This window comes from Cyprinodon tularosa, unplaced genomic scaffold (genome assembly GCF_016077235.1).
Source record: "Cyprinodon tularosa strain WSP-4 unplaced genomic scaffold, ASM1607723v1 ctg6, whole genome shotgun sequence".
NCBI classification, from domain to species: Eukaryota; Metazoa; Chordata; class Actinopteri; order Cyprinodontiformes; family Cyprinodontidae; genus Cyprinodon; species Cyprinodon tularosa.
Genome location: NW_024039340.1, coordinates 3770430 through 3794113, shown reverse-complemented (window position 1 = coordinate 3794113; position 23684 = coordinate 3770430). Strand labels below are relative to the sequence as shown.

The 23684-nt window shown below is 43.6% G+C and overlaps 2 protein-coding genes across 3 annotated transcripts in view; both read right to left on the bottom strand.

The window, feature by feature from the left end:
• Nucleotides 1–1175: 1175 nt before the first annotated feature.
• On the bottom strand, nt 1176–12281 carry LOC119797825 (arf-GAP with SH3 domain, ANK repeat and PH domain-containing protein 2-like). Its single transcript, XM_038307047.1, has 5 exons — nt 12180–12281; nt 12011–12069; nt 11829–11896; nt 5638–5754; nt 1176–1343 (listed from the first exon to the last, which is right to left on the bottom strand). Exons 1-5 carry the CDS (start codon nt 12257–12259, stop codon nt 1269–1271), a joined length of 399 nt encoding a protein of 132 aa, XP_038162975.1. The 5' UTR covers nt 12260–12281; the 3' UTR covers nt 1176–1268.
• A 2498-nt stretch (nt 12282–14779) lies between these two features.
• Nucleotides 14780–23684, bottom strand: part of asap2a (ArfGAP with SH3 domain, ankyrin repeat and PH domain 2a) — a 120581-nt gene continuing 111676 nt past the window's right edge. For both annotated transcript variants that reach the window (XM_038307044.1, XM_038307045.1), the window contains 7 exons: nt 21083–21272; nt 20911–20996; nt 17992–18107; nt 17557–17624; nt 17367–17474; nt 17021–17255; nt 14780–14964 (listed from right to left, as the gene is read on the bottom strand). In XM_038307044.1, coding sequence (XP_038162972.1) covers nt 14795–14964; nt 17021–17255; nt 17367–17474; nt 17557–17624; nt 17992–18107; nt 20911–20996; nt 21083–21272 — 973 coding nt within the window. In that variant the 3' untranslated portion in view covers nt 14780–14794. The remainder of the gene's footprint in view (nt 14965–17020; nt 17256–17366; nt 17475–17556; nt 17625–17991; nt 18108–20910; nt 20997–21082; nt 21273–23684) is intronic.

Genomic DNA, 23684 nt, shown 5'->3' with positions numbered 1-23684 from the left:
TGCTGCTCAGCTGGCTTGGAGAAGGCTACTGGACCGTTCTAGTAGTGAAAAACACAAACAGCCCCAATGTTAATTTAAAATGGCGTCGCTAAGGGTGATAAAAATGTCGACGAAAACCAGCTAACAGTGGGGGATAGCAGTACGGCTCTCCTCCCGGGGCGCCGTTTAACCAGCGGGCAGCATGAGCACAGATTAAAGGAAGCGTTAATTAACCAGAATGATTTTCCTATTATTGCCCTAACTTACATTTAGAAGAGCGTTAAACACTTTGACTAGCTAACGTTGCTGGTATGAGACTAACAGGAGGTTCAGTTTATTTAAAGAAATCCTTCCTTTGGTCGATTATCTGTCAATCAGAAGCTAAAATAAAGCAGACTCAGCCTGATTGCTCTAAACTTTAAAACTCAGTTATAAGATTAAAGAAAAAAAACTTTTCTTATTCAAAAAAAATTATCATTAAGAAATTGGAACTAATTTGGTTAGAAAGAAAAGTGAAATGGGCCAAATCCAAACTAAAGATCGAATTTGATTAAAGTTTTAATTTAAAGATGGTTTCAATATGTTTATCCTTTACTCTGAGGAGAAAAAGGATCTAGTTTAGATTAAAACAACTTGCTGCTGTTTCTGTATAAAGGAAAATAAACATTGATCAGATGGTGTGAGGAGAAGCCTAATAATCAACTTCACAGCAGTTGGTTTAATTATTGCTTTTCTGTTTTCTGGTCCGATGGTTCTGATAAGTTTCAGTGCGACCACCCCAATGTCTACTAGACTCCCTACACTAAACTAAAACCGATGAGTTCTGGAAAAGTGTTTAGAGAAGAAGGAGCAGCATAAATTCATCCCAAACATCAGATTAAAGGTTCGGTCCTCCTGCTGCGATGGAATGGAGGCTTCTGCTCCTCTGAGGTTCATTTAGCACCGTTAGCACCTCCTCCACTCAAGAGGAACCCTAAACATCTACAAAAACTGTATCTACAGAACAGAGCTCATGCACATACGAGGAATGTAAGCATATTTTCTAAGTTCACATTTAGAGCTGGAGGTTTGTTAAAACAGATGAAACAAACACTGTGACCTTCATTATGTTGGAACACGGTTTACGACGAGCAGTCGATTTAGTGCCAAATCGTTGTTTTCTTTAGTGTTAGGAGCTGAACCCCCCCCCCCCCCCCCCCCCCCATGGGTCCTCTGTGGAAGGCAGCACTGCTGCAGTGAAGATGGCGAGAAGAATCTCACAACGCCTTCCGGAGAACCGCAGTGCTTCGTCATTCGGTGATGAAGTGAACGAATGTGACGGGGAAGGCGCCTCGTCTCATCGGATCTCCTTCGATGTGGCCCAGCTGTGCAGAAGAAAGACAGAAGGAACGTTACAGACAAAGCAGAGGTCAGAGGGGGAGAAAGAAAAGAGACTAAACCAAAAAACAATTAGTAGACTAATGCAAACCAAAAGACAAAAAACAAACCAATAAACCCTAATAAAGGTACTACTGAGAAGAAAAACAAAAAAATTTACTAAAAAACGAAACAAAACAGAAATTAAAAACGTGTTCAACTCACTAAACAAAAATGGGGGACTGAACAAAAAAAAAAAAGACTAACCCCTCCCCCAAAAAAGAACTAAATTGTATAAAAAATAGGGACTAAACCATAAAAAGCACTAAACCCAATAAAAAAAAAACACTCAACCAAAACAAAACACGGTAAAGTACGCATGTTTTAGTAAAGATGTGAAATAAATAAAAATAAATAACTTTCCATTTACAGCAGCATGATGTCACACAGGGAAGATGGAAAATATAGTTGGTGGCAGAAAAAAAAAAAAATTTAAAAGAATAATTTACATCTAAATCATTTATTATGCAGTTTGGACCCCCTTTTGCCTTCAGAACTGCCTCAATTCTTGGTGGCATAGATTCAACAAGGTGCTGGAAGCATTCCTCAGGGAGTTTGGTCCATATTGACATGATGGCATCACACAGTTGCCGCAGATTTGTCGGCTGCACATCCATGATGCGAATCTCCCGTTCCACCACATCCCAAAGATGCTCTATTGGATTGAGATCTGGTGACTGTGGAGGCCATTTGAGTACAGTGAACTCATTGTCATGTTCAAGAAACCAGTCTGAGATGATTCCAGCTTTATGACATGGCGCATTATCCTGCTGAAAGTAGCCATCAGAAGTTGGGTACATTGTGGTCATAAAGGGATGGACATGGTCAGCAACAATACTCAGGTAGGCTGTGGCGTTGCAACGATGCTCAATTGGTACCAAGGGGCCCAAAGAATGGCAAGAAAATATTCCCCACACCATGACAGCACCACCACCAGCCTGAACCGTTGATACAAGGCAGGATGGATCCATGCTTTCATGTTGTAGACGGCAAATTCTGACCCTACCATCCGAATGTCGCAGCAGAAATCGAGACTCATCAGACCAGGCAACGTTTTTCCAATCTTCTATTGTCCAATTTGGATGAGCTTGTGCAAATTGTAGCCTCAGTTTCCTGTTCTTAGCTGAAAGGAGTGGCACCCGGTGTGGTCTTCTGCTGCTGTAGCCCATCTGCCTCAAAGTTCGACGTACTGTGCGTTCAGAGATGCTCTTCTGCCCACCTTGGTTGTAACGGGTGGTTATTTGAGTCACTGTTGCCCTTCTATCAGCTCGAACCAGTCTGGCCATTCTCCTCTGACCTCTGGCATCAACAAGGCATTTCCGCCCACAGAACTGCCGTTCACTGGATGTTTTTTCTTTTTCGGACCATTCTCTGTAAACCCTAGAGATGGTTGTGCGTGAAAATCCCAGTAGATCAGCAGTTTCTGAAATACTCAGACCAGCCCTTCTGGCACCAACAATCATGCCACGTTCAAAGTCACTCAAATCACCTTTCTTCCCCATACTGATGCTCGCTTTGAACTGCAGGAGATTGTCTTGACCATGTCTACATGCCTAAATGCACTGAGTTGCCGCCATGTGATTGGCTGCTTAGAAATTAAGTGTAACGAGCAGTTGGACAGGTGTACCTAATAAAGTGGCCGGTGAGTGTATGTGAAAACAGCGATTTTAAAGAAGGGGAAAAAGAAAAAGTCCTAAAAGAGGGGATGCCCAGTCTCCATAGCAACCATTAGATACCAGTAACCAGAAAAAGCACGAGAGGGAAAAAGCTCTTTTCATCCTAGTTTGCTTAGAAAGGAAGTGGAAATCCCCTCATCCCCATGGTTTAGTTTGGTGGAGGATCTGTGATGCTGAGGGGCTGTTAATGGAACGTAGAGTGCATTGATCCCCTGGAAATATCAAGACAAATCAGCCTTCTTAGCTTCTAGACCCAAATGATAGAGAAAACCTGTCGGCTGGGCCTGAGAGACAATCAGAGGAGATCAGAGCATCAGGACTGAGCTTAGACTCCTCCCTCTAAGGAGACTCACTGATGTCCTTTATTTGATCAAATGTGTTCGGTGTGAAGTCATACAGCTGCAACAGAAGATCCTCTATTCTTACACATCTTTCTCAGAGGCGCAACCAAAACAACTGAATAAACCGCAATAAAGGGTTAAACCTACTGGATGGAAATAAAATGATCTGATACCCAAAAGTATTAAATGTCTTATAAAAAAAGACTCCATCCCATCACGGCCGTTACTAAAAGTACAACAATCTTTATCGCTGGTTTTTCTAGCTTTTATTCTTCCCAATTAAAGTTCTTCAAGATTTCCAGAAGATTAAACTTAATTTAACATCTAATAAAGACTACCTGCCTTTAACAGAAGGTTGTCCATCCGTTCCAGGTGCCTAAACCTTCAGATCAGATCAGTTTCCCTTAAAGTTTCTCTGTTCATGCTTTATTAAAAAAAATACTCACAGCACATGTTGTCACGCCACAACCGCAAACTTCAGGTTATCTTTCAAGAGAACGCGACTTTGATGATGATGCTGATGGAGGGATTTTAGTTTTTTTTTTGTTTTGATAAAAGTAAAAACCTTTCTAGTTTGTAAAGCCCGGCGTAACTTCAGAAGCCGAGTCCGCCAGTGTCTGATTTAGAGACCGATCTGTGATTGCATTGATCCATATCTGCAAGCGTTCGCTGATCCATTAGTGTATTCAGCAGTCATGCATCGAGATCAGCTGAAGCGCTGCATTGCTGCTCCCTTCATCTGCTAAACAATGTTCAGCTTTTCTGAACGGTTCATAAATGTTTCATTTGTTTAAAGCTACAGTTTGTAATATTTGGAGGATTTACTGACAGAAATGTGATATATGTTGCCTTAAATGTACTCTTGTGTAACATTTCTCTGTAATTTTTATCATGTAAATGAGAAAAAAAGTGATACTGGCCAAGAAAATTGGTTCTATCGGTTAGATTGCTGTAAGAACATAAAAAACAAAGAGTATCCGTCGATCAGTAGTTTGATTTATTATGGCTTCACCTGCATCATGAAGACCACGGAAGCCCGGGAAACAGCTCAGGGAGGAAGTTCAGGTTCGCTCAAAGCTGAGCTAGCTTCAGAGTATTGTTTATTTGTTCTTTCAAACATAATTTATTGTATTTTATTGTTATGATCTATAATTATTCCTATGATGGCAGAACTTGTTGATCTAAGGAGCAGCCAAGAGGCTCATGGTGAGATCCACAGTTCACCATCTGGTCTTTGTCAAACCGCCATCATGAGGCCCGCCTGGCACCAACATATAGCAGAAGATGCCCCCCTATGAACGCCACCCCTGCTGTTAAACATGGTGGAGGCGGCATCATGCTGTGGTGAAACAGTTCTACAGGGGGATGAAGGAGGAACGAAGAAGGATGGAAAAGCCTAGAAGGATAAACTCCTGTAGGCCGGTAACCATAGCAACCGCGGACACGTTTAGATCAAAGTGCCTATGTGTCAATGTGGCCTGGTCCAAGTCAGGATCTGAAAATATTTGGCGTTTTTCTTGCGAACATTTAACAGAAATTGTGTTTCTAACGTGGGAAAGTTCAAAGGGTGTGAAAACCTTTGGATGCCAAGAAATAATCCACCCAGGAGTTTAATGAACAGAAATCTAATTAAATCTCTAATATCACCTACATCACAACAGACTCACTCCACTACTGGATTCAAAAGGAGATTCTTTTTTTTATATTACCTGGGCTGAGAAAGAAGGAAGTACTTAATATGTCCATGCAAGTCATTTTAAACAGCGGCTAGACCTGAAAATAAAAACAAACTGGGACATGTTCTGATTCCATAATGTTTACAAATTAATCAAGTGAACAAAGTCTGCCTTTACGGAAACATCCAGCTAAATCAGATTCCCTTTTTTTCTGATTATAAAAGCCTGCCGGTGTGAAGAGAGGAGCTGCAGTATGTCTGAAACAAACATGCTGATTAGAGGATAGACGGGAGCAGAAGCAAAGTAGGGAACCTCAGGAGAGCTGGGCTTCATGCAGGGACAGAAAGGGAGACTGACTAAATACGGTCATATGTGCAGGGGTGGCACAGAGGAAAACAAGCTGCAGCTGGCCGGCGCTCCACAGAGGAAGCAGCAGGACCGGGCTGTTGGGTTCTGTTCAGCTAGAATGAGGTCAGCTTTCTGATAATAGGGTTTCAAACAGGAGTCAGTGTGAGTTACATGGACCGCTTCAGTTTGAACGATACTGACCCACCACTCCTGGTCCTCCTCTCCATCCACCACGATCACATCCCCCTCAGAGAACGTCAGCTCGTCTGGGTTGTCGGCTACGCAGTTGTACATGGCTTTCACCCGCTTTGGTCTCTGCTTCTGGGACAAGAGGAAGACAAACATGAAAAGGCTGGAATCTGTGCAGGACCTTCAGTTTCCTTTTAAAAGGACAACATACACCTGTGGTGTTTTTATTTATGCCATGGTCAGTGAGCATGCATCTGCACGCTTAAGGGCGGGTTATACTCCTGCAGCAGTGTGTCGCAGTGAGCTTGACGCAGACATTTTTGATTTATGCTCAATATTGAAGCGTGGTCTGTCTGTATCTCTATGCGCTGTGGGTCTAGATACGGCCGAGGCGACGAGGAAGTGGGGGAACTTTATCCGACAACGGAGGGACATGAGGGCCAAAAAGAGCGGAGATCCAGGTGGAAAAAGGGTCCCAGCGTTCTCGTGCACCTCGCTCTTCCAGCTGGTCAAACTTCACGAGTTGTTTTCTGCAACTGCGGTCATAAAAACAAAACAAGCCGGCCTCCTGTCTGCGGTAACTTACAATTTGGGAGAGGTGCAGCTGAGTGTCTGCGGTGGGGGGGGGACGACTTTTTGTTCACTGAGACACCTACGCAGACGGCCTGGTTTCGAAGTATAAATCAGCCTTTAGTTCAGCTAGATCAGGGGTCACCAACGCGGTGCCCGCGGGCACCATGGGGCCCCTTAAGGACCACATGGGGGGCGCTCTTCGTCTTCTGAAAACAGAAGAACTCACTCAGTGGGTTAAGTTTAATTCTTTTTATTCTGTTGCTCTTCTTTTTGATCATTTATGTATTATTTCATCATAGTTCAGTGGTTTCAAAATGACAATATTAAAGGCACACTATGCAATATTTTTCAGTTAATTAATGTGTTCCATAACGTTTTGGATGATTAAATGAGTCATTTCAGGTTAAACAAAGGTTTTCTCGGCCGCCCTGGTGGTCTGTGGGGGAAATACCGCACTTGCAATTGCAGGAGCACCGACCCGCACCCACAGGCTCAGAAGTCTCGCGAGAGTCGGTCTTGCTTTACGGCGAGAACTGCTACACGCCCCCAGTTAAAAGCATTGTTGTTGCTAGCACAGTGGCGATCTTTGTGCAGTGCTGCTTTCACACCGGACGCAGCAAAATCGTGTCTGCTGCTTCATTTTTACTGCTTGTACCAGTTAGTTCTGACGCACGGCTGAAGCAGCTTTGCTGCTCTGGCTGCGCGGTGCAAACGTGTGTCTGACGCGCGTTGGGCGGAGCTTCACTATCCTTTCTCTGCCTTGCAGCTATATTTGCTGTGATCAGTGGGAATAAAGTAGTTTTAATATGTTTTTAAGTGAAAAAATACACCTGAAAACGTAATCATTGCAGATTCAGATTCAGATTACCATCCTGCCTTACAATATTTTTTCTGTCGGAGCCGCTCAGACCCCCACATACCAGCGCCGACAGTAGGGATCCCTTCATCAGCAGCCTCTGGCCGGGTCGCCTCCTCGCGGTTCACCGCGGCAGCTGGTAGGTGTTTTTTTCATCTAAATAATCCAAACTGCAGGCAGCAGGATAATAAAAGCGAACATATTCTGCCGGCAGATTTCTGCATTTTAAGTTAATTTAGGCGTCAATAAACTGTTTAAGAGGAGTAATCACAGCGCTCTGATCATCAGCTCTGTGTCTCTCTCTCTGCCAGCTCCCAGATCAGCTTCTCTGATTGGTTGACGCGGCGCGTCGAGCAGCAAAAATTCAATTTTTCCATCTCGAGCAGCAGCGCGTTTTCGGCGCGTCAGATGCTTAGTCATTCGTTGCGTTCGCCTGTCTGCTAAGCTCAAAACAACCGCGCCTGGCTTGACGGAGAAACCAGGAGAACAGCTGTGCATATTTACGACAGTGCACTTTTACTTTCGCCCTCTGGGGGGAGCCTCGCTGGAAAATCAACACCTGTTGCATAGTATACCTTTAAAAAGAAAATTAGACATGAATAAATGAATAAAAGAATAAAAATGAGTTTTTATGGATGAGATTTACTGTAGGTGAACACTGATCCCTCCAGTTCATAGGTCAGTATTGGTAGCCATTCCTATGACTTGGTAGCCATGAAGTAGCCCTCAGCCTTAAAAAGGTTGGTGACCCCTGAGCTAGATAAATCACTGCCACATCACTCTGCTACAGGCGTCACCATAGCAACGTGCAAACTAGTGGTAGCGTGGATCTTTAGGTGAATTCTAACAGACAAAACACTTTTATGAATGTTACAAATATATAACAACAATAAATACATTTGCCTCCATAGTTAAAATGTGAATATTAAAATGACATACTGTATGTGCATGTGTTAGCTAATTTAAACAAAATTAAATCAAATAATCGCGCATGGTATTTAAAAAAAATAAAAACCATCAAAAATAATTAGTTTCATCCAGGTGATTAATTTCTTTGTTGTTGGACTCTGTGCTGCCCCGACCTGTTGCTCACCACAAACCAAAATAAACAGTTTTTCAAAATGATGGAAAGTTAAATGTGACTGCTAACATTAGTTATCAAACTAAGAAAATGAAGTTTAAAGGAAGTTATCATCCAGAATTGTAGAAAATGTTCCTTCAGTAGAGCAGAGAAGTAAAGCTTCTGGCCTTAACATTTTTCCCTGCATTATGTTCACTTTATACTCCAAGTAGTTTTAAAAAATGGTACTTTCACACGTTTTCTTGAGTAAAAAGCTTAAGTTGATTCTTTAACTTCTATGAGTGTTTTTAAACAGTAGGATTTATACTTCTACTGGAGTAATAAACAATACTTTGCACATTTTGTTAATCTTGACAATAATCAGTAAGCTTAAAAATAAATAAAGGCCAGCAAAAATAGCTCCTATATTACAACATAAAAAGGGAGTTCAGTAAATAAAATATGCTTATAAAATGTTTTACTCTGTGGGACCAAGTGGATTGAACAATTTGAAGCTGTGCATTTCACGGTTTTAATATATGATGAAGTGCATTAAAACCGTGAAATGCACCATCCCTGGTCGTTTACTTCTTATGAAATAAATCCTACAGTATTTGCCCTCTTTCTCTTTTTTTTTTTTTTTTTTTTTTTTTTTTTTTTTTTTTTTTTTTTTTTTTTTACAGTGTCCTGTCTGGCAAGGTGGCAATAAGAATAATTGTCTTGATGCCAAAAGGAGCCCAACAGATTTTACTTTCACAAGTGTAGCGGTATCGCAATTGCCATACCGCTCCACTTGTTTCATGTATATAAATTGCTTTATTATAATTATGCAGGGAGTTTTACAGTTCATATGGACACTGCAATGTAAGTAGAGCAGAAAAACAGAAGAAGAAGGAAAAAGAAAAAGAAAAAAACAGGACAAAAGATGAAAGAAAGAGGAGATAGGAAGGAGACAATGACAAAACATTTTCAGTCTGCTTCAACACCTGTAATGAGATGGAGAAAAAAAAAAAAAAAAAAAAAAGAAAAAAAGAAAAAAAGAAAAAAGAACAGCACAACCAAAAAACATGGTACGAGATATACAATAAAGCAAACACCTTGAAACTATCGCTAAAGTAATATTATTAAGTCTGACATGTACTCTGTGTTACCTGAAGATATGAATGTGGGGTTTCTGTTTGGAAGTGAATCTCTAAGTACCTGAAGCCTAGCACCTGTAGTTGTTTGTGAGGGTGAACTTGTGCATGTAAAGTTTTAACCATAGAAAAAAATGCTCAATAGTGGTTGTGGAGAGCCGGAGAGGCACACCCCCCAGAGCACTGAGTCCAGCGCCGGGAGACCCAAAGCCCCAGGCGCCCAAGGGGACCCCAGAAGCGAAGGCACCAAGGCGGGGCCAGCCCCGGAAATCAGACCCCGCCAAGGCAGGAGGAGAGACAGCCACGAGGAAGCCCCCCAGCCACCGCCATGCCGGCGCCCCGGGGAGCCGCGGGGACGAGTCCGCGGGCCCCGCCGGCAGCCGGCCACTCCGAAGTAGGGCCGGGCGCCGAACACCAGCCCCCCCACGGCGCCGACCGAAACGCCCCAGCCCCACAGAGCACCGAAACACGCCCCGCCCCCCCCGCACCAAGCCCCGGCGACCGGCCGCAACACCCACCGCGACCGCACCACCCAGGAAAACACTAAGGCGGCCCCGCCCCCGGCCGGGGCCCATGCGCATCCGCCGCGAACCGGCCACGAGCGCCGCGGGACCCCCCCCAAAACGCCCCCCCGGCCAAAAGCGCAGCCCCACCCCACCAAGACCGATGCCAACAGCGCGCAACGAAACACACCGCGCACAGAATCAGCCCGAGAGCAGAAAAGCCGCCCGGCGCAAAACCGCAAGAGGAGCAGACCGCAGCCGGCGCAACCACCCCCCCCAGCAGCCCGAGGGGCAGCACAAAGCCAGAGCGGAGCGAACCGCGCCGCCCCCCCACCGGACGATGCCAAAGCAGCCCAGCCACGTCCGCCACCCCCCCCCCGCAGCCCGCACCAGGCCCCGACACGCGGCCAGAGCAGCTCCGCCGCCCCGGCCCCCCACCACGCGCCGGTCATAGCCACCCCAGGCCCCCACCCGCCCCGCAGCCCCACCCGCCGCGATCAGTGGGAACAGAGCAGCCCCGCCATGCCTCCAGGAGGGAAAACCCACCCGAATACCCAGCCAGCGCAGCCAGCCCGCCCAGACCGGCCCCCCAACACTACCACCGCCGGAGCCGCCCGGACCCCCCCACACCAGCGGCGCGCCGCCCGCAGGACCCCCACCCAGCAGGCCCGCCTGCCCCCCGAGAAAACTGACATGCCAAACCCCCCAAAGAAAAAAAGAGAAAAAGAAAAAAAAAAAAAAAAAAAAAGGGGCCCCCACAATGCGACAGCGGACACCAGACACCGACCCGCCCGCAACCGCTCCCCCCCACCGCTCTTTCTAACGTCTAAATTTAAAGTGATTAATACCTATAAAAAAAAATTATAAAAAACTTGGGTTAGTTTTTAACCTCAAATCGTGCAAAACTGATAAGAACTTCTTAATAACATCTAAGTTAAATCAGTTTGCGGAGAAATAATCATACCAGTCAGATATCAGGTGAATTGTAATGGCTTAGCAGAACAAACACATGGCATATGTTTTTTTATGAAAAAAGAAATAAAAAAATTGTCAATTTTATTGTTTTATTTAGATTACAAAAATAAATCGTAATAAAAATAATCCTATTTATGATGTTTTAAAAATTAAGACCTACGAAAGACTGATTTAAAAAATTTTTAATACCAATTAAGGCCTTAGTTTTATTTTGAAGAATTCAATGCCTTTTAAGACTTTTTAAGGACCTGCGGAAACCCTGCTAAGTGCTACAAAAAAATAACAATGAAAATAACTAAAGATGAAAAAAGACAGCTTTCTTTCTTGATTATTCTTCATTCTCTGGCATCGTATCAATGCCTCCTTTGTAGCAACAATGAATGCAGATATTTACATCATTTTTGCACCAGACTTTCAGAAGTGGTTAAAAAGATGCAAAAACCACGGCTTCAGTGGAGCTGAAGCCGTGGTTTTTGCTTCAGACCCGCGGGAACCCTGACTTATCCATACCGGTCAAAATTAGGCAACTGCCAAGACAGGAAGTTTCACAAGTAAAGATTTTTCCCATATTGAACAACTTCCTGTCTTGTCAATTGCCTAATTTTGACCCTCAGACCAAAAATCTTTTTGTTTTTATAATCTAAGATTATGGTCGATTTGGATCAACCTTTAAAAAAAAGTAACTGCAGAGTAAAAGCTGAAAATTCCAGCAGAACATATATGAAAACAATCAGAAATCTATTCAAATCTCTTCATTATTCAAGCTGGCAGTTTTAGGATTTATTTAAATCAAATATTAACTTCTGGGTCGGAACTGGTTTGGGCCTAAAAACCACAGAAAAAACATTTTCCATGAAATGTTCCATGTTTGCATGTCAACAGTTCCAGAAACAGGGCTAAACGACTTCTTAGTCAAAGCCCAAATAAAGACTACAGGAAGGAAATGTAAAGAACAGGAAACCAACAAAAACACAGCAGCAACAGGAAGGGAGATTACAGAAGAATAAGAGGGAAAAAGGGGATTAAAGAAGCTGTGCAACCAAATAAAGCGTTCCTAAACACATAATCAGGGTAATTATAAAGATGAGTGAAAGACTCACAGGGTACGCCTTCCTGGACGTGGGGCCCGGAGGCCCCGAGTTCTGGGGACATCCTGGCACTTCCTTAGCTGGAACAGGAAAAAGGAAACTAAATCAGAGCAACACTTTCCACACTGTTATAAAAGAAGAGAAAAATAAGCTTCCTCTCTGTAAAATGGATGCCCTCCGATTCATTCGCTCACCTGCTCGCTCTATAGATTCACTTCGGTTCAGGAATCCTCGGCTGAAGCTTTTATCATTGCTGAAAATGAAACAGACATAGAAGATCAGTTCACAGGCCAGTGAGAAGGATCCGTCCATCGCAGCGCGGGGGAGCGGATAGAGCAGTGGACTCTGTCTTCGTGTTCTTACCCAGCAGGAGATTTTGGCGGCACGGATCGGGTCCCTAACGGACCCAGACCTGACTTGGACTGAAGGCTCAGGGCTTCCATCTTGGCTCCAGGGGCGAGAGCCAGACCTGAAATACATATTATTAGCCCCAACATTAGACTCTAACTTCTTTTTTAGGTCGAGTAAAGCAGTTAAATAATTAAATATTTCTTTGAAAAGCTGCAGAAGTTTATAACAATTATCTATTAATGCGCTGGAATGATTTTAATTGGATGCCAAAGTCCTGGACTGAAGGAAAAAGTAAAGCAAAAAATAAAACTAAATACAGTGGGGAGAACAACTATTTGATACACTGTTGATTTTTCAGGTTTTCCCACTTGCAAAGCTTCTAGAAGACTGTCATTTTTTTCATAGGTTCTCTTCAACTGTGAGTGATGGAATCATAAATTTAAAATACAGAAAAATGAAATACGTATTTGATACACCAGAACAATGAAACTTAATATTTGGTACAGAAACCTTTGTTTGCAATTACAGAGATCAGACGTTTCCTGTAGTTCTTGACCAGGTTTGCACACACTGCAGCAGGGATTTTGGCCCACTCCTCCATACAGATCTCCTCCAGATCCTTCAGGTTTCGGGGCTGTCGCTGGGCCACACGGACTTTAAGCTCCCTCCAAAGATTTTCTATTGGATTTAGGTCTGGAGACTGGCTAGGCCACTCCAGGACCTTAAGATGTTTCCTACGGAGTAGGGGTGTGCAAAATAATCGTGATGATGATGCATTGTGATTCTAATTTTCGTGATCTACTGCTTGATGCCAAGAATCGATTATTAATTTAAAAAAATGAATAAATAAAATTGCATGAATGGTTGGCGAACATCAGCCATAAACAAGTGCAATACCACTTCCAGTCCAGTAGATGTCGCTGCAAATGTGTTGACGCCCGCTGCCTTGTGTCACAAGCATTTCCGGCCGTGGGATACTGTGCCGAGTCATTCAAAAACAAAACATGGAGGAGAAAATATTGCAATGCATCGCAATAATTCAAGTATCGTGATGCATCGTGATAGAATCGCATCGTGGCCTGTGAATCGTGATTCGAATCAAATCGTGACTTCTTTGGCAATACCCACCCCTACTACGGAGCCACTCTTTAGTTGCCCTGGCTGTGTGTTTTGGGTCGCTATCATGCTGGAAGACCCAGCCACCACCCATCTTAAGTGCTCTTACTGAGGGAAGGAGGTCGTTGGCCAAAATCTCACGATACATGCTCCCATCCATCCTTCCCACAATATGGTGCAGTCGTCCTGCCCCCTTTGCAGAAAAGCATCCCCAAAGAGTGATGTGTCAACCGCCATGCTTCACGGTTGGGATGGTGTTCTTGGGGTTGTACACATCATTCTTCATCCTCCAAACATGACGAGTGGAGTTTAAACCAAAAAGTTCTAATTTTGTCTCATCAGACCACATGACCTTCTCCCATTCCTCCTCTGGATCATTCAGATGGTCATTTGCAAACATCAGACGGGCTTTGACATGAGTTGGCTTGAGGAAGGGCACCTTGCGTGCACTGCAGGATTTTAATCCTTGACGGCGTAGAGTGTTACTGATTGTTTTCTTTGAGACTGTGGTCCCAGCTCTATTCAGGTCATCGACCAGGTCCTGCCGTGTAGTTCTGGTCTCATTCCTCACCTTCCTCAGGATCAATGATGCTCCACGAGGTGAGATCTTGCATGGCGCCCCAGACCGAGGGAGATTTTCCGTTATTTTGTATTTCTTCCATTTTCTAATAATTGCACCAACTGCTGTTGCCTTCTCACCAAGCTGCTTGCCTATTGTCCTGTAGCCCATCCCAGCCTTGTGTAGTTCTACAATTTTATCCCTGATGTCCTTACACAGCTCTCTGGTCTTGGGCATTGTGGAGATGCTGGAGTGTGATTGGTTGAGTGTGTGGACAGGTGTCTTTTATACAAGTTCAAACAGGTGCAGTTAATAGAGGTAATGAGTGGAGAACAGGAGGGCTTCTTAAAGAAGAACTAGCATGTCTGTGAGAGCCAAAATTCTTACTGGTTGATAGATGATCAAATACTTATTTCACACAATAAAATGGAAATTAATTATTTAAAAATCATACATTGTATTTCTGGATTTTTGTTTTAGATTCCATCACTCACAGTTGAAGAGTATCTATGATAAAAATTACAGTCTTCTACAAGCTTTGCAAGTGGGAAAACCTGAAAAATCAACAGTGTATCAAATACTTGTTCTCCCCACTGTATCTGTTAAAGCTCCAGCCACTAGTTGGCAGCGCAGCACACAAGAGCCTACAATTCAGCTGCTCTGCACCCCCCGCAGCAGAGCAACGAGAACTTATGAGATTTTCCAGAGCTATAATATTATACAAAATCACAATATAATTAGTGTATTGTGATATATAGTGATACATTTTATTGTAAAACATCTTTTGTGATACGCATTGTATGGAAACATTCTTGCAAATTCATATCCCTACAACTAAATATGCCAAAGTTAGCTTGAAAGACAACATTTTTGATATTTTAACGCATTATTGTTGTCACTGGTACACAATAAAAAAAACATATCAAAAGCACACAAAGAAAAAATAGAGGAGCTAAAGTCGGGCGTTCTCACCTCCAGTAGAAGTTAGCCTCAATGGGGGGATGGGGGGATGCATGTTGGGAGGGTCTGAGGATGATCGCTGTCGGCCGACCAGATCTAAAGAACCTGGCTTCCAGCTACTGGAGGAAGGAGACTGACCGATTCCCAGAGAGGAAAACTGAACTGCAAGAGATAAAGGCGGACTCAGAGAGAAGGAATTACTCTTCCTCCTCCATTTTATACACAGCGTGCTACGCTAAGGGCCGGATCTTCAAAGATTGTTATAACTAATGTAAGAGCAGCTCCTTTTGAATTTGAAATTCTAACCAATTTCTTCGGCCAGTTAAAATGAAAAGATGGCGTCTTTTACAGGCTGTTTGAGAGTCAACTCAAAGAAAGATGAGGTTCTAAGCCATTTGTTTGAAGGTCATTAATGATAATAATTATAAAAAAATGTATGATTCTAATACTAAATAACATTTATAGAGCACTTTAGATGTTAGCCTAAGCAGGGTTCCTACAGCATAAGGCAAGTTAAATTCAAGACTTTTTAATGCCACTTGAAATAAAAATTTAAGACCAAATTCACAAGAAACACAAGAAAAAGCTGCTTGTGACAACTTAACCCAAAGGTTTATTTTAACATAAACCACTGCACTAATGTTTCAAATTTTGAAAAGCTTCCCATACAGGAAGAAAGCTAAAAACACACAAATGACAGATATATTTGAACAATTATTTAACTGAATTCACAAACTTTGTTTTAGCAGGGAACAAAACAAATCAGTTTTAAAGCCACAACATAACCAGTGCTAAGTCTTTTTTGCAGCTATTTTTCTTTGTATGGTTTTCTTAGTATGTTTGATTTGGTGATAAGTGGAGGCGTTGCAGAGACAAGGGTGGAACTAAACTGAGAAATACCGGCTGTTTCTCTGTAACTCCATTTTGACGCTTTGTGTTTCGTGCTTCGCATGTGCGACTCCACTGCCTTAATTCCCATCGTTCTGAGCTTGAATGACTTCTTGCATAAAATCCACTGAGCCTCATGTATGTTCCCTGGTTTTAGCCACGGAGAAAACTCTTGGCTGGAGACAATTTTTGTTACATTTACACTTGCTCATATTTTCCAGAAAAAAAGTTAATGTCCCGGCCGCAACGCTTTTATTGGTTCCGCTATCGGGACGGAATCAATAATGGCGAGCCGTTATTTTTTTTCTAATAAAAAAAAAACATAATAAATTGTCAATTTTAACGTTTTATTTAGATTACAAAAATAAATCGTAATAAAAATAATCCTATTTATGATGTTTTAAAGATTAAGACCTACGAAAGACTGATTTAAGACATTTTAACACCAATTAAGGCCTTAGTTTTATTTGGAAGAATTCAATGCCTTTTATGGCACCGTCCACACGAAGTCGAACCCTGGCCTAAACGCAGAAATTTTTTCACCAAACCAGCCTCTCATCCATACGAAGCCGGCGTTTCGGGGGTCTGTAAACGATCTTTTTTTTATTCAGCCTTCAAAGTGGGAAGATTTTGAAACGCCGTTTTCGCGTTTCCATCTTTAAGCTCTAACCGCATTTTTTTTCTTACACGCATGCGTCATAGCGTCGCCTGTAAACACGCATGCGCGACACAGTATCACAACAACAATGGCGCCGTACTGTGTTGAATGGTTGCTGCTCATGCTACTCACCCTGCTGTCGGGCTTACAACAGAATCTTCTTCTTCTGGAATATCTCCAGGAAGAACAGAGCAATATCGACGACCTATTTCAGCACCTGAATTTGACTGAACCACGAAAATGGACCCGAAGGGCAACCATGTATAAATATTAGTGCGCATGCCCAACATTTCGTTGCCTGTTTTTGCTTTGGCACCACAGCGCCACTTACAGGCCTGGTTTGGTCATAAGAATCTGTCCTGCATATTAATCAAAACACACAAAAAAACCAAAACATTTAAACAGGCTGCTGAACTGCAAACACAGATTACTTTGCACCTTCCTAAAGATTTGCTCTGCACATATGAACGTGTTTGCATGTTTTTAGAGAAGATCAGGTTGAAAGAGTAGTAAAACTACATTTATCCATCTTCACATAAAAAAAGGCGCTAAAATGAGCTATTAGGAGTTTGCTTCAGGGCAGATGGGTTATTAAGCTAAGTCTAACTTAATCTGATGACATTAATGTGACATGGGGTCCATGTAAGCTCTAGTGTTCCTGTTAATCTTTACCCAGGTTCCTGGGGGGTAGAGGTGGAGCAGAGGTGGAGCCCGGCTGAGGGGAGCCCGAGTTCAGGATGGTGCCATAAGTCTCGTTGTTAACCAGGCTGGGCATAAAGAGGCGGTGCTTGTCCTTGCCGAGGCCCACGCCGTCCCGGCCTGCCGTTCCCGGACCTGACTGTAGGTGGGAGTTACTGCTGGGGGTATAACAGCTGACGGGACGGTCGTCTCGTCGATGAGGGCTTGGCTGGAAGCAGTTCACAGGTGGTGTCAGAGGGGTAAGGGAGAACCTGTTCCTTCCGGTCTTTTTTAATTCTTACAGCGAAATAGAACAAAAGTCCAGTTCTAGGCCGCTCACCTTCTCATCCAGATCCTCGTCGCTCTCATCCAGGTCCTCGTGTTTCAGGCGCCACTCATACTCAACGTGGACATGGGCGTTGAACTTCCCTGCCAGAGCCTGGTTAAGCTGTAAACAGGCACAGATCAACCCCAGCTGACATCTGATCAGAGGTGGAGGACGGCGGCGATTCCAAAAGCAATAAACTCACCAGCTCCTCGCACTGGGCGTGTTTGAGCCTCCTTGCAATATCCAGCGGCGTCTCCCCGGCTTCGTTGGCTTATAGTGGAAAAGAAAACAGACAAGTGTTATTGGCCTTTAATTCCCACTGCAGGCGCAGACAAACCCTCTGCCCATCTTCTCTCCTGCTACCACTGCGACTTCAGCAGTGTGTAATTAAGCCGTTTCCCACACAGAGCTGCATCGCTCTGCCCTCCTCTCTGAATCTGTTATCTGGCTGTTTTGTTGCTTTCAGAGCACAAACAGTGTGAGAAAAAAGCCACCATGGTTTGTTTTCTAGAGCTGAACGTGTGGGAACCTGGGTCAGACACCGAGGAGGTGATTTTCTTCCGCTAAAATACAGAATTAGGACCAAGAACGGGGAAAGAAACTGAAGTGGAAACGCATAAATTCAGCTCTTTCTCACCGATATCGATGGAGGCCTTTCCTCGCAGCAGCAGCTTCAGACATTCGCTGTTGTCGGTCAGGCAGCAGTAGTGCAGCGCTGTGCTGCCTTTGGTCGTCTGCTTGTCCAAATTCAAACTAAACACAGACAGAAACCAGACAAATCAGACAGCTTTACTCACTGCTGGCCAAGTATATTCATACCCCTTAAACATTTTCCTTTTATTTTGTTTTTAAAATTTGCCACATTGAAGCAGAAATATCCAACTTCTCTTCATTAGCTTTTTCTCTTAAGAACCAAAATGCGTAAACTTACGGAAGAGGATTAGGGCCATTGGAAAAAAAAAAAAAGTTAACTGATTTTTAAATTTTATTTCAGTTTAGTATGGGAAAAAAGTCAGAATTCTGACTTTAATATCAGAATTCTGACTTTTTTCTCAGAATTCTGACTTTAATCTCAGAATTCTGAGAAAAAAAGTCAGAATTCTGAAATTAAAGACATTAAAGTCAGAATTCTGAGATTAAAATCAGAATTCTGAGAAAAAAGTCAGAATTCTGAGATTAAAATCAGAATTCTGAGATTAAAGTCAAAATTCTGACTGAATTCTGACAATAAAAAAGTCAGAATTCCGAGTTTTTTCCCCATGTTAAACTGAAATAAAATTTAAAAATCAGTTAACTTTTTTTTTTTCAGTGGCCCTAATCCTATTCCGTATAAACTGGAAAGAAATGATGCATTAATAAAAACCCTAAAGTAGGGTGTGCACATTATATTGAACCCCCCTTTATTCTGATAACCTAAAGAAAATCCAGTCATTTAATCTCAGTTTAAATGCAGCTTTGGGTCAAGGAGGGGAGTTCTGGTCCAGTTCGAAGTCAGGGTTCTACAAAAATATCTTAAAACTGAAACCACTCTCAGAGCTCAGCTCCACCTGCAGATATGGGAGTCCCCCTGGACGGATGAGGAGAGCCTTAATCAGAGAAGCAGCCAGGAGGGATCATAGCAACTCTGGAGAAGGTGCTAAGTAGGCAGGGCAACAAATCGGCCCCCGTGGACAAGCTGCTTAAGGAAAATACGATTCATTTTCTGCAAAAATGTTAAAGAACATATTCTACTAAAATAAGACAGACTTTTTACAGGAGAGTCCTGAAGAAAACCTGTTAGATCAGACTGAGGTCGAGGTTCATGTTGCAGCAGAACCACTGTCAACAAAAATGGGGGAATGTTGGCCTAGTGGGTTACAGCAGTGCGCTTCTGCTCTGAGAAGGTTGCAAGTACCAGGTTCAATCCCCACAGCGTGCACTCTGGCTCCCTGAGCAAGACCCTTAACCCCACACTGCTCCCTGGGCACCGCACAATGGCAGCCAAATGATCCGCAAGGGGAGGGGTTAAATGCAGAGGTACATTTCTCCAATGTGAGATCAATAAGGTTCAACTAAAATAAATGTACAGTTAGAGCTACAATAAGACGGTTTAGATCAGAAGCGTTAAAACGGCCTAGTCAAAGCCCAGGACTAAATATAATTGAGAATCTCTCTCAAGATATGAATGTTAATATCCACAGTTCTCCATAAAATATTACTGACCTTGGACTTTTTTTGCGAATAAAAACGAGCAAAGCATTAAAGGAATAGTACACCCAAAACATGATTAGCCTTCATTTTCTACTCACCCCCATGCTGAACAACACTCTGGAGTACTTTTTTGATATCTCAAATGCATCTGGAGATCTGGGAGGCTTCTTGCTGTCTGCTGACATTCAAATAATGGAGGTCTATGGCGCCCGAGGCAGAAAGGTCCATAAAAGTCCACAAAAAACGTGTCAATATTCCTCCAAACTGCTCGTCCAATGTATTCCAAGTGTCCTGAGTGGGAAGCGTCCAGAATTTAGTCGAAACAAAGTCATTTAGAATGTTTTTAGAGCATAAACAGTAGTGTATAGGATTTCCTAAAAGCGCGTTCACGAGTCTACGGAAACCGCGGCAGACCAAACCAGATGAAAGTGCGCATTCAGCGTCTGCTCTGCCGATAATGCAAGCGTAGAAGAAGAAATGTGCTGCTTACCTGTGCAAAGAAAGAAACAACGAAAGAAAAATGTCTGAGGACTTCAGTGTTGAGGAAGAGCATGAGTTCTTTGCCGAGCTGAATGCGCACTTTCGTCTGGTTAGGACTGCCGCGGTTTCCGTAGACTCGTGAACGCGCTTTCAGGAAATCCTATACACTACTGTTTATGCTCTAAAAAAATTCTAAATGACTTAATTTCGAGTAAATTCTGGATGCTACCCACTCAGGACACTTGGAATACATTGGACGAGCAGTTTGGAGGAATATTGACACGTTTTTTGTGGACTTTTATGGACCTTTCTGACTCGGGCGCCATAGACCTCCATTATTTGAATGTCAGCAGACAGCAAGAAGCCTCCCAGATCTCCAGATGCATTTGAGATATCAAAAAAGTACTCCAGAGTGTTGTTCAGCATGGGGGTGAGTAGAAAATGAAGGCTAATCATGTTTTGGGTGTACTATTCCTTTAAGTTTCTAGATGTAAAAAGCTGCGACACATGATCTGCTCTAAAAATAAATACACACCACACTTTTCAGATTTACATCGATTAAAACCAACATTAATGCACTGCTTTGCTATCTTTAGACAGCAAAAAAATATCTAGGTAAATTACACTAACCTTTATTTAACGTGAAAAACTTAAAAAAACGTTTTTCTATCAAACAATATAAATCAACAGCAGTAAGCTAACAGTTATGGGAAGGATAAAATCTCCCTGCAAAACTGTAGTATGTAGTAAAAAAGAAACAATGCCTTTTTTAAAGAGGCATAGTTTCAATTTTGTTGTTTTTTTTTTTATCTTAGGGGAACAATCACAGCTTCTAAATATAAACTGTTTGTGAAGGCCTCCTGTGTCGTCTCCGCTCCCTCTCTACCTGTTCTGGGTGAGAAAGTCGACGATGTGGAGAGAGGTTCTGTCAACCAGCCTGACAGCCAGATGAAGGGCCGTCTCTCCTTGTTCCTGCAGAGGAGAAACCATCGCTTTAAAAAAAAAGGAAGAGGAGCCATGAGAAGCAGAGGAGACGAAAAGAACTGCAGGTTTCTGACATGTCCATTGGCGAGCGGAATGGGCTCCATCAGGTCCACCCCCTCGGCGTAGACCTGGATGAGTGAGAAGATGTCTCGAGCCTTCACCGCCTCGCACAGCGTGTGGAGCCTCGACGCCGTGTCGGGACACTTCCTCCTGGCAAACCTTTTCTCGATGTATTTGGACGTGATGAAGTCTTTCCTGGTTTGCCTGGTGAGGAAACAAGACAGACAACTTTGAAAATGACATCCAGTGCTTTTGTATATATATCTATACACTCACCGGCCACTTTATTAGGTACACCTGTCCAACTGCTCGTTAACACTTAATTTCTAAGCAGCCAATCACATGGCGGCAACTCAGTGCATTTAGGCATGTAGACATGGTCAAGACAATCTCCTGCAGTTCAAACCCAGCATCAGTATGGGGAAGAAAGGTGATTTGAGTGACTTTGAACGTGGCATGATTGTTGGTGCCAGAAGGGCTGGTCTGAGTATTTCAGAAACTTCTGATCTACTGGGATTTTCACGCACAACCATCTCTAGGGTTTACAGAGAATGGTCCGAAAAAGAAAAAACATCCAGTGAGCGGCAGTTCTGTGGGCGGAAATGCCTTGTTGATGCCAGAGGTCAGAGGAGAATGGCCAGACTGGTTGGAGCTGATAGAAGGGCAACAGTGACTCAAATAACCACCCGTTACAACCAAGGCGGGCAGAAGAGCATCTCTGAACGCACAGTACGTCCAACTTTGAGGCAGATGGGCTACAGCAGCAGAAGACCACACCGGGTGCCACTCCTTTCAGCTAAGAACAGGAAACTGAGGCTACAATTTGCACAAGCTCATGGAAATTGGACAATAGAAGATTGGAAAAACGTTGCCTGGTCTGATGAGTCTCGATTTCTGCTTCGACATTCGGATGGTAGGGTCAGAATTTGGCGTCTACAACATGAAAGCATGGATCCATCCTGCCTTGTATCAACGGTTCAGGCTGGTGGTGGTGGTGTCATGGTGTGGGGAATATTTTCTTGGCACTCTTTGGGCTCCTTGGTACCAATAGAGCATCGTTGCAACGCCACAACCTACCTGAGTATTGTTGCTGACCATGTCCATCCCTTTATGACCACAATGTACCCAACTTCTGATGGCTACTTTCAGCAGGATAATGCGCCATGTCATAAAGCTGGAATCATCTCAGACTGGTTTCTTGAACATGACAATGAGTTCACTGTACTCAAATGGCCTCCACAGTCACCAGATCTCAATCCAATAGAGCATCTTTGGGATGTGGTGGAACGGGAGATTCGCATCATGGATGTGCAGCCGACAAATCTGCGGCAACTGTGTGATGCCATCATGTCAATATGGACCAAACTCCCTGAGGAATGCTTCCAGCACCTTGTTGAATCTATGCCACCAAGAATTGAGGCAGTTCTGAAGGCAAAAGGGGGTCCAACCCGTTACTAGCATGGGGTACCTAATAAAGTGGCCAGTGAGTGTGTGTGTGTGTGTGTGTATATATATATATAAAAAAACAAAAAAACTGTTTTCTCACCCCTTGTGGGGTGGTATGTGTCATCCTCAAGCTCGGGTCCTCTACCAGAGGCCTGGGAGTTTGAGGGTTCTGCACAGTATCTTAGCTGTTCCTAGGACTGCGCTCTTCTGGACAGAGACCTCTGATGTTTTACCTGGAATCTGCTGTAGCCACTCTCCCAGTTTGGGGGTCACCCATAGGATCTTAGCTCGGTCATTCTCAACTACCTTAGGAGGGGTCTTCCATTTTGACCTTGGGACTTCCAGCCCATACTCATGGCAGATGTTCCTGTACACTATGACAGCTACCTGGTTGTGGCGTTCCATGTATGCACTTCCTGCCTGCATTTTACACCCTGCTGTTATGTGCTGTATTGTTTCAGAGGCATCTTTGCACACTCTGCATCGGGGGTCCTGCCTGGTGTGGTAGACCCCGGCCTCTATTGATCTTGTACTAAGTGCGTGTTCTTGTGCTGCCATGATTAGTGCCTCTGTGCTGTCCTTCAGTCCAGCCTTTTCCAGCCACTGGTAGGATTTTTTGATATCAGCCACTTCTTCTATTTGTCTGTGGTACACGCCGTGCAGCGGCTTGTCCCTCCATGATGGTTCTCCTTCCTCTTTCTTGTCCTCACTTTCGGTTTTCTCCTGCCTGAGGTACTCACCAAGCCATTTGTCTTTGGGGGCCATCTTTCTGATGTACTCCTGGATCTTAGTTGTTTCATCCTGGACAGTGGTCTTGACACTCACTAGCCCTCGGCCTCCCTCGCTACGCTTGGTGTACACTGTACAGTCTCAGAGTGCTGGATTTGGGGTGGAACCCTCCATGCATTGTGAGGAGCTTTCTTGTCTTGATGTCAGTAGCCTCTATCTCCTCCTTTGGCCAGTTTATTATACCAGCGGGGTATCTGATGACTGGTAGGGCATATGTGTTGATGGCTTGGATCTTGTTTTTCCCATTCAGCTGTCTTTTCAGGACCTTTCCTTACTCTTTGTAGGTATTTAGCTGTGGCGGTCTTTCTTGCTATCTCCTCATGGTTTCTGTTAGCCTGTGGCACCCCAAGGTATTTGTAGCTGTCCTGAACATCTGTTATG

Coding starts and splice junctions, on each gene's coding strand:
- LOC119797825 (XM_038307047.1), bottom strand. CDS start 12,259: ATGGAAGCCCTGAGCCTTCAGTCCAAGTCAGGTCTGGGTCCGTTAGGG. Junction 12,070..12,179: donor CCGCCAAAATCTCCTGCTGG/GTAAGAACACGA, acceptor TTTCATTTTCAG/CAATGATAAAAGCTTCAGCC. Junction 11,897..12,010: donor TGAATCTATAGAGCGAGCAG/GTGAGCGAATGA, acceptor TTCCTGTTCCAG/CTAAGGAAGTGCCAGGATGT.